We start from the raw sequence: 10131 nt of genomic DNA on the forward strand, positions 1-10131 counted from the left end.
GGGGGTGGGGACGGGGACATCTGTAATACTTTCAACAATGAAGATACATTTCAAAACAGAAACAATTGGCAAAAATGTGCAAGAATTAGTCATGAAGGAAATGCAAATTAAAATCACCATGAGATACTATTGCACACTTACCAGACTGGTTAAAATGTAAAAAAGTGACAATTCTAAGGGTTGATGAGGATATGGAGAAACTAGGACCATTAGACATTGCTGGTGGAAATGTAACATGATAGAGCTAGTTTGGAAAACAGTTTTTTATAATGTTGAACATATACTTACCAGATGGCCCAGCATTCCCACTCTTAGGTATCTACCCAAGAGACATAGAAAGATATGCCTACAGAAGGACGAGTATGAGATTGTTCATGGAGGCTTTATTCGTAATAGCCCCAAACTGGAAACAACGCTACCCATTAACTAATGACGGGTAAACAGAGACCCCCTCTGTTACAGGCAGCCAGAGACCCCCGAAAAGGTATCATCAGACAACCCCCTCAGTTGAAGGGAGAGGGCGGTCTCCTTCTCAATTCTTATCTTCTAGTATAAACGAATTTAAAGGAGAGACCCTGACTGTATTATGACAAAGCCAATTTATTAAAGCAAGCAAATTTATTAAAGAAGCAAGGCAAGCAAGTCTGTTTCAGTTCATTGGGCTCAGAGGACGGACAGGCTTTTCCAGCTAACCCCGGAGAGCAAATGCCATGTGCGGGTTTGAGGAGTTCCATACTCCCCTGTCTGTGGGTTTCAAAAATTCCTCTGTTGAATATCTTGGTATAGATTAATTTTCAAGGTCCCTTTTTACTTCTCAGAATTCATGAGAAGCACCTGGCAATTTTATCTTGCCAAACCTTGAGACTGCTGGCTTCTCTGTTAGTGAGTTAAACAACAAAAAATAATAAAACTTCCTTTTGTTCCTTTCCCCTTCCTCCCTGTTTTTCTGCATTCTCTCATTAGGGAGGTTTTTAACCATTTGCTCTCAAGTGTCCTTGGCTGGGAAGATAAAGGCTTGTTATTTACAAGCCAGCTGTAAATTGCCCACACTGTTGGCCTTGTTTTAACTTCTTTATCTCAGTTTCCCTATTCATCTTGCCCTGGAATTTTCCTAGCTTTTCACTGCCCTGCAACATATCCATTCGATGGAGGGTTACTCAGCAATGCAAGGGAATAAAGTGCTCTGATACATATGTAGAAAAATCTTAAAACTTTATGCTAAGTGAAAGAGTCAGACATATAAGACTACGTATTGTATGATTCCACTTACTAGAGAAAATATTTGGAAAAGATAAAACTATTGAGATAGAAAGCAGATTATTGCTTGCTGAGAGCTGGAGATTGATTGCAAGCAGTCATGAGGAATTTCTTAGAATGATAGAAGTATTCCAAAAACTGTATTGTGGTGATGTTTGCACTAATCTATAAAGTTACTAGAACTCATTGAACTGTACACCTAAAATGGATGCATTAATAGTATGTAAAGTTGATATTAATGAAGCCAAGAAACATTTTTAACGATGTATTTATGGTCTATCTTTTTAACTGAGCATTTAGTCCATTTACTGTTTTTGTAATTATAGATATACTAGAGGCCAGATGCACAAAATTTGTGCGGGGGGGTGGGGTGGTTGTTGTCCCTCAACCCAGCCTGCACCCTCTCTGGGACCCCTCGGGAGATGTCTGACTGCTGGTTTAGGGCAGGCTGGGCTGAGGGACCCTCCCCAAGTGAATGAATTTTGTGTACCGGGCCTCTAGTTTACTATAAAAGTCCCTGCTAATGTTACAATTTTAAACCCATAAGACATTTGATTATTTTATACAGTCAATATTTATTTAATTATAGACATATACATTTTTTGTTGTCATTCATATATATATATATATATTTATATATAGTACAGAGAGGAAGGGAGAGGGAGAGAGATAGAAACATCAATGGTAAGAGAAAATCAATAATTGGCTGCCTCCTGTGCACCCACACTGGGGATTGAGCCCGCACCCTGGGAACATGCCCTGACTGGGAATCGAACTGTGAGCTCCTGATTCATAAGTTGACACTCTTGTTGTCATTCTTTATTATATCTCGGACTCTTCATTCATTATTCATTTCTCAAAAACCTTTCTTTTTAATAATGAAAGGTGACATAATGCAGTGGTTAAGAGCGTGGCTTCTGAAGCAAAGCTGCTTTGGTTTTTAAACTGCTTTTTATTTCTGCTTTACAAAATAGAGAAACTATGGCAGAAGGACACCTAGTAACATCTAGTAAGTTGCAGAGGCAGGATTTTAACCCACTAAGCTCTTATATTTAAACCTAACAGCATCCCCTCCACCGTGGAGAGCTTCTATAACCCTTGATCTAAGAAATCTGTCAGTGGCACAGCAGACCAGAGCCCTTCTCCATTGTCAGCAAAAAAAATGTACAGGTTCAAAATCTTCTCACACCTGAGGTTCATGAAGTTCATATAATTCCTCTGAAAATATTAATTTTATAAGGAAGTTACAGGTGACTTGAAATTCAGCTTTATGAATGCTTATAGGTCATTGGAACAGTCTTGCAAATGAACAGGACAAGACTGCTTCCATAGATATCCAGTTCTGTCTGGACTCCCTCCACCATGCTGCATTTAGTTCTGGGCAAACCGAGAGCAGACCTTTTCTCTGGAAAGCCAATCATTGAATTTCCCTAAATATCAAGTCATTTAGATATTGTACTATGGAATTATTAAATGCTAGATAGATTGTGAAATCATCTCTGATGGAGAGGGTCCTTTCAGAAGTGAGGTTAACACCGAACAGTCCTCTAGACCTTCCAGGTTGTCTACTATCTTTATAAGTCTTTCTACTGCATCACAGGACAGCATCCCGGAGGCATTGGCTCTGAACTTGGCCTCTAGGTCCTTCTGGCTCAGGGGCTTCCTCCAGTGACCATAGAAGGTATCCGAGCGCTCCGTAAAGGTGGCTCCATCCTTGAGGGTGACGCTTATCTCACAGTACAGTGTGTTGAAGTTTGGCAGGTTGTCCTGAGGATGCTCCAGCTCCACCTTGCAAAGTAACTCTCTCACCTGCGGCCTGTTGATCTGGTGTTTGTGGAATGATGAAACCGTGAGGCCACCATCGAGCAGCATGGCACAGGCCACATACTGGAAGGAGTGACGGGCTTCATGCTCCGAGTCTGGGAAAGGCCGGTTTACATACTGGACCTCTGGAATTCTGAGCACGATTCTCTCAATGTGGTCAATGGGACACATGGCTCTGTCTGTTACAAGGTGCTTCCTCACGGATGCAGCGGCGTCTGCCACCCAGTGGGTGGCCAGATGTGCAGGGAAGCTCTTGAAAGCCACATCCTGCTGGTCCAGGAGCCAAGTGTAAGAATCTAGGTTTGGAAGGACTTTGGGGGAGTAGTTGGTATAGAAGGCCCCGAATCCAGTCTGCGTGTCCAAGACCTGCTTGTTTCCCTGGAGACCCAACATTGCCAGAAAAACAGCTTCTATCCCATGCCTGGCAGCATTGCCCATATGAAGAGGCTTGGTCTGAGTGGCGGCATTTGCCATGGGTGCCCCGGCATGAGAAACAGCAATAGCCAAGGCCTTTTGGCACTTTGGCATGCTGAGCCCTAAAATCTTGGATGCAGCAGCAGCACTACCCAACGTTCCTACCACCGACGGGGGATGGAATCTGAAAAGCAAAAAGGCAGTATTAGAGATTTACAAACCTCACCACAAGGAGGCAGTATAGTATAGAGATCAGGAACTTAGATCATGGGGCTATACTGACTGGGCTCAAATCTCAGCTCTTCCACTTACTAGCTGAGTGATCTTGGGGAAAGTTATTCAACTTCTCTGTACTGTTTTCTCTTACTAAAATGGCAATAATAATAGTATCTACCTTACAGGGTTTTGTGAGTTTTGAATGGATTCACATGCTTACAACAGTGCCGGAGACAGTAAATTCTTTATACATGGTACTTTTATAATTATTGTAGAAAGGTGAAAATTGTTGATTGCTGAAAGATCATGTAAGTAACTATAAAAATTAAGGGCCTTTTAGAAACTGTGAAAGTTTACTCAGTATTCCAATTTACACCTCTCCTAGCAGGCTGGACCAAGTGACAAGATAAATATTGTATTGAACCATATGATACAGCCCACATTTGACCGTTTTTGCCCTATGGCTTGAACAGTCAGGTTTGGGATATTCTGTGTGTTCTCATTAGTCTGAAGAACCCAAACAAATATCAAAGTAGATTCTGCTTTGATGAGATCAGGAATATTCAGGGTATCCACAGGTCCTGGATGATGTTCTAAACCCAAAGGGAAATTTTCATGAGCACTTCTGAAGTCCTATCTTTGTATATATAGTTTGATATGTGATTGGTGACCTGACTTATCTGCCAGCACTAATATTAACATCTTCAGTTGAGCCACACTCATTGCCAGAAAGCTCTACAGAAGTAACAATTCACAGATGAAAGGGAATATGACTGTCTCTTCGTGGGGCGAATATTTTCCATACCTTTTCGGTATGTCATTGGCGTCCTTGGAAAAATTCATTAGTCGGCCTTGCACTTCAATCCCAACATTGAAAGCAAGCAGAAGGTCGAGACCAGAAAACTTTGGACTTGGAGGTAGGGCTTCTGATAAAGCCATGAGGACAGGAAGGACAGCTCCAGAAGGGTGGGTGGCAGGATACCACGTGTCATCAAAATCCATTGAGTGAATCTATGAAGGCAGACACACAAACAACAACCAAAACCAAAATGTATTTCCCTGAATGCAATGGCTTTGGGACCAGTAAGCATTTAGTTTAGTAATAGCCTTGTTGGATGTGAGATTTTAGATCTGATTCCTGAAAATAAAACCTGTGAACAGGCTGTGATCCTTGATCACATAGCTGGGCACTTGACAGACTGTCCTCTGCCAAAAGCAGGCAGTGCCTTGAGGAGCAGCTAGTGAGCCCCAAGGAACTCGGGTCTTACCTAGAGCTCTCTGCCATAGCCCCTGAAAAGATCTATATTTCCCTTATAAACAAAGCAGTGGGATTAGGTGGTTGCTTCATCCTTCCCTCCCCTACTTCCTCCTCCACCCTTCAAGTAAATTGCACTAAGATTTTAATGTCATTTATTCCATGTCAGGCCATATATTTGTGTACTTTTTATTATGAAATAATTTTAGACTTATGGAGAAGTTGCAAGAACTTTTGAACCAAGATTATATACTAAGCTATATTTGAAAATCAGTATTTTCCACTATGAGGTTTTAGCCCTCTTTAACCCCGCTATTTACTTTTTTCTTATATGAAATAGTAATAACCAGAAGTTCATTTAAAGTAGATTTTTATGTTTATTGGATGTGTCCGGTGCACTTTCTACTGCTTACTGGACATTTATTCCTTGGATGCACCATTGGGTTTGACTTTCAAAATTCTGAGCTACTATCCCCTCAAACCATAAATATATCTCAAAAACCCAACATATTCACGTCCAAATTATATCTTCTAGAAAGCATAAAAATTGTCTTTTAGACAAGAAATGCTGATATTTGTTTCAGAAAATAAAGATATCATATAGCCATTATTTCTTTTTCAGTAAATATTTGTTGAACGAATCAATTAATGAATAAATAAATAAAAGGCTGGTTACTGGATAGAAAGTGGTACTCAAGAAATTGAGTTTGGATATTGGGTTTTATATTCTTTGCTATATACATTCAGAGTTTAGAGTTTGAGCTACCTTAAAGGTTGAGCTATCTAAATCCTATCTTATTTCCTCTACTTCACAATTGATTTAGAAAGTATCAACTCACTATGAAAACTGAGATTACTATATAGGAAGGAGGGCAGTCCACGTCATCTCTATGAATTTCAATGATGTCATTAGTAAAATATGGAAATTTAGCAATTTCTGAGATATTTCCTGACTCTGAAAATTATTGTATCTGTCTAACAGTGGAAAAGACATGGAAATCTACTTACAGCCACACCGTTGACAAAAGCAGCATATGTCGGTGGGAGTCTCAAGGTTGGCCGCCCCCAAACAGTGCTGGATGCATTGGAACTGTAGATCTGGAACAAAAGATATAGAGTGTGAACATAGCATGCCAAACCCCCATTGCAGGAGTCATTCTTTATCTTTGGAGGCATTACATTAATAGTCCTTAATTGAACCCTTGGTGCTATGTTAAATCAAAGCCTTAATCATTAGATTCTTCTCTTCCTTGTAGGACAATACATAACTTTCTCCATTGAAGTGAGAAGAGATATTGTTGCTTGACCCAGACCATGATTCATAAGTGCTCTAGGGAGTAGAGTCTGAATTTACTCTTATTTACTCCTTGTGGGTAAGTACTAGGAAAAGTGAGCTAACTGCCTATACCAAGCACATCCTCTGGAGGGTGGATGCTATGTCTCCCACATACACACCCCTCTCTGCTCAGAGTGCTGACCCAGCCTTTTCCCCAGAGACTCTCAAAGTCTTTGCATGAAGAAATCTTCTGGGGTAGGTACTATTGCTTCTAAGACTCTCAGATTAAAAAACGCTTTCAGTCATAATAAAAATATGAGATATTACTAGTGTTAAGAATGGTAAAGCCAGTGACTTAGTGAAACACATGGATTAATATTAAAACTCAGATAATAGAACAGAGAAAAGCATAACACTATATACAACAATGCTGTATACACCAAGTAGTATCCCTAACACGAGGAGCAGAGCAGTAGAACACACACACAGCTCTGGTACACTCACGGGTACACTCATAAACAGGCACGTGTGCACATTGGCTTTTACTTCTAAAGCAGGCATGTACTTACTTTACTATATTCGTTGGCTTTGTGAAACACTTCTGTACTGGTTCCCAGGAATCCAACGCCCAGCGTATCCAGAATCATCCTCTTGCTTCTCTGAATAACATGATCTGTCAGGTGTCCCACTTTCAAGCCATGGATCACTTTGGCAAAGCTTTCTGTGACGGACTTTAAAGGGAAGAGGGTTAGAACAGTGATACACTCACCGTGTATCTGCATACGTCTTTTCTAGATGAAAACTCGAGGTACTTTTATGTAAAGAGTTTATTCCACTAGAGGGAACCCAATTGATCAAATTAAGTTTAATTTCTAAAAAATGAAACTAGACCACCAACTTACACCTTACACAAAATGGATAAAAATGATAAAAGACTTAAATGTAAGTCAGAAATCATAAAAATCCTAGAGAAAAACATAGGCAATAAAATCCCAGCCATCTCTGGCAGCAATATTTTGCCAATATGTCTCCAATGGCAAGAGAAACTGAGGAAAGATAAACAAATGGGACTACATCAAACAAAAAAGCTTCTGCAAAGCAAAAGGAAACATCAACAAAATAAAAAGGGAACCCAATGTATGGGAGAACATATTCACCAATGATACATCTGATAAGGGGTTAATTTCCAAAATATATAAAAAACTTAAATAACTGACAAACAATCCAATAAAAACATGGGCAAAGGCCCTAAATAGATACTTTTTGAAGTATCAATCTTATATAAAAACTGTTGTTTGAAATTTTAACCCTGATAGTATGGCTTCTGTCTTAAATAATAAAGAAAATAAGACTACTCCCATCCCAGAAAGGCCGTAAACTATGCCCCAGACAGAGTTGTCAGTGCTGACACCCAAACAGTTGCCAGGCCTTGAGATATGGTCTCTTGGCCCCTTTCCAGCAAGCAGGCCTTCTTTTACCAAAGGCCCGGAAGTCTCATTCCAAATTTGGGAGACAAAGGACTGGAAAAAGTATAAATAAAGAGAGTTTCCTCCATATTGGGGCCCAGAATTTGAAAGAAACATTTTTCTCTGGGCCTGCACAGAATTTAATAATAAAATGTAACTCCTGTAGTCGGCACTGCAGTTCAGCCTCTGCTTCGGCAGGGTGCTGTAACTGTAGTCCCTGGTCAGCTTAATAACGGCTCCTAAATTTTGATCTGAGTCCCTGGTGGTCATCTCTGCGGGTCACCCCATTACACTTTTCTAAAGAGGACATACAGATGGCCAATAGATATATGAAAAAATGTTCAAGGTCATTAATTATCAGAGAGATGCAAAAAAAACAACACACTACAATGAAGTATTACCCCACACTTGCTAGAATGGCTACTATGAACAAATCAACAAGTAAGTATCAGCACGGATGTGGAGAAAAGGGAACCTTCATGCACTGCTGGTGGGAATGCAGACTTGTGCAGCCACTATGGAAAACAGTATGGAGCTTCCTCAAAAAGTTAAAAATGGAACTGTCGCCGAAACTGGTTTGGCTCAGTGGATAGAGCGTCGGCCTGCGGACTGAAAGGTCCCAGGTTCGATTCCGGTCAAGGGCATGTACCTGGGTTGCGGGCACATCCCAGTAGGAGATGTGCAGGAGGCAGCTGATCGATGTTTCTCTCTCATCAATGTTTCTAACTATCTCTCTCCCTTCCTCTCTGTAAAAAATCAATAAAATATATTTAAAAAAATGGAACTGTTTGTTGACCCAGCGATTCCACTTCTGCAGTATATCCTAAGAATCCTGAAATAAGGATCAGAAAGAATCTACTGTGGTTGCAGGTGCCTCCCTGGCCTGGGCCCTGGTCAGAGCTCCTTCTGGCCGCTAAGGAAGAGGCCATGAGGAAATAGACCTGCAGCTGCTCAGCTGTCTATAGACTGGGTGCCCATCTATTTCTAAAATATTATTTTGGTCTTTTTTACTTTCTCCTGATATTTACATCTCTTTTTAGTAAAATACTGTGATAATGTATAAATTAAGACAAAATATGCAGTCTTAATAAATATTTCACAAGTTCTTGCTATGTGTCTGGCATTGTGCTAAGGTCTCTAGGATAGCAAACTGAAATGTTATGGTTCTTTCTGTAGAAATCTTATCTTCTCTAGGGGACTAAAGACAGTAAACATATAATTATATATACAATCTGGCAAAGCCAACGTTAACATACACAAAACTAGGAGGTTAAAATTCAATGAATGTATAATGATTCATTTTCTTCCTAACTTTATACAACAGACGTAAGTCTGTCATTGGTAAAACATTGCTAAAAAGACCCAAGATGCAGTTAATTAGATATCCCAGAGGCTACGAGAAACGAGAAACAGTAAAATGCCATTTTTGAAGTAGAAGCAGGTGGCTCTTCAAGGGAGAGGAAATTGAGACAATAAGAGGTAAGCTAGAAAACCAATTTAAATTAGCCACATAAAATAGAACAATACCTTGAGCTTCATGGTCTAAAGAAGAGGTTTCTCTCAGGAGTGAATCCAAGGAGTAATTCCTTTTCTGTGTGATTGCCTTTTATACCCGTCACTCCTCTCAAACCCAACCTCTTTTGCTTTGTTCTAACCTTAAAATGTGTACCATTTCAACACTTCCCACTTAAACTCATTTTGAGGAACCAAAGGTTTCCAGGGAGATAATGAATGACCTAGGTCATGCCTGATCACAAAGAAGAATAGTAACTCTGATGCAATCAAATCTCCACGTAATAGGGAAATGATTAACTGGATACAGGCTGTGTGGGCCAGCACATAGTTCCTGCTGTTTCCCACCCTGCCTCCCTTTAAAACTCTTCTCCTTGGTTCAGAACTTCAGAGATGGTCTTTGGACATTAGTCCACCATATTTCCAGGCTGCTGGCTTCCTGAATAAAGCAACCTTTCCTTTCCACCCAACACTTGTCTCTCAAGTATTGACTTTCAAGCAGTGAGCAGCTGGGGTTTTCAGTAACAATTTGTCAAAATTAGGAAAATATTCACTCCTTTATGTAAGTATTACATTTCTAAAAAGTTATCCTAAGAATATAAACATGGATGTATGGAAATTTGGGCGAAAAATAAAATTTATAGCCTTGCTTCTTATTTAGTTAAAAATGAAACAGTTTCTTCTCAAGGTGATGGAGTAGGTGGATGCTGCACTCACTTCCTCCCATGACTGCATGCAAATTAAAACTAAGTTATAGAACAGTCAACCTGGATAACCAACTGGAGACTAGCTGAACAGAAGTCCCATAACTAAGGATATAAAGAAGAAGCCATGTCAGGACTGGTAGAAGGGCAGAGACTTGAAACAGGCTGGCCCTGCACCTAAGTGTGACAGTGGAGAGTCTAGAGCAG

General features: G+C 40.1%; 1 protein-coding gene across 1 annotated transcript; it reads right to left on the reverse strand.

The window, feature by feature from the left end:
• Window positions 1-1991: 1991 nt before the first annotated feature.
• Window positions 1992-9279, reverse strand: IRG1 (immunoresponsive 1 homolog (mouse)). Its single transcript, XM_006756384.2, has 5 exons — window positions 9236-9279; window positions 6812-6973; window positions 5975-6064; window positions 4517-4722; window positions 1992-3679 (listed from the first exon to the last, which is right to left on the reverse strand). Exons 1-5 carry the CDS (start codon window positions 9245-9247, stop codon window positions 2734-2736), a joined length of 1416 nt encoding a protein of 471 aa, XP_006756447.1. The 5' UTR covers window positions 9248-9279; the 3' UTR covers window positions 1992-2733.
• Between the last annotated feature and the right edge of the window lie 852 nt (window positions 9280-10131).

Source organism: Myotis davidii, unplaced genomic scaffold (genome assembly GCF_000327345.1).
Source record: "Myotis davidii unplaced genomic scaffold, ASM32734v1 scaffold274, whole genome shotgun sequence".
NCBI lineage: Eukaryota > Metazoa > Chordata > Mammalia > Chiroptera > Vespertilionidae > Myotis > Myotis davidii.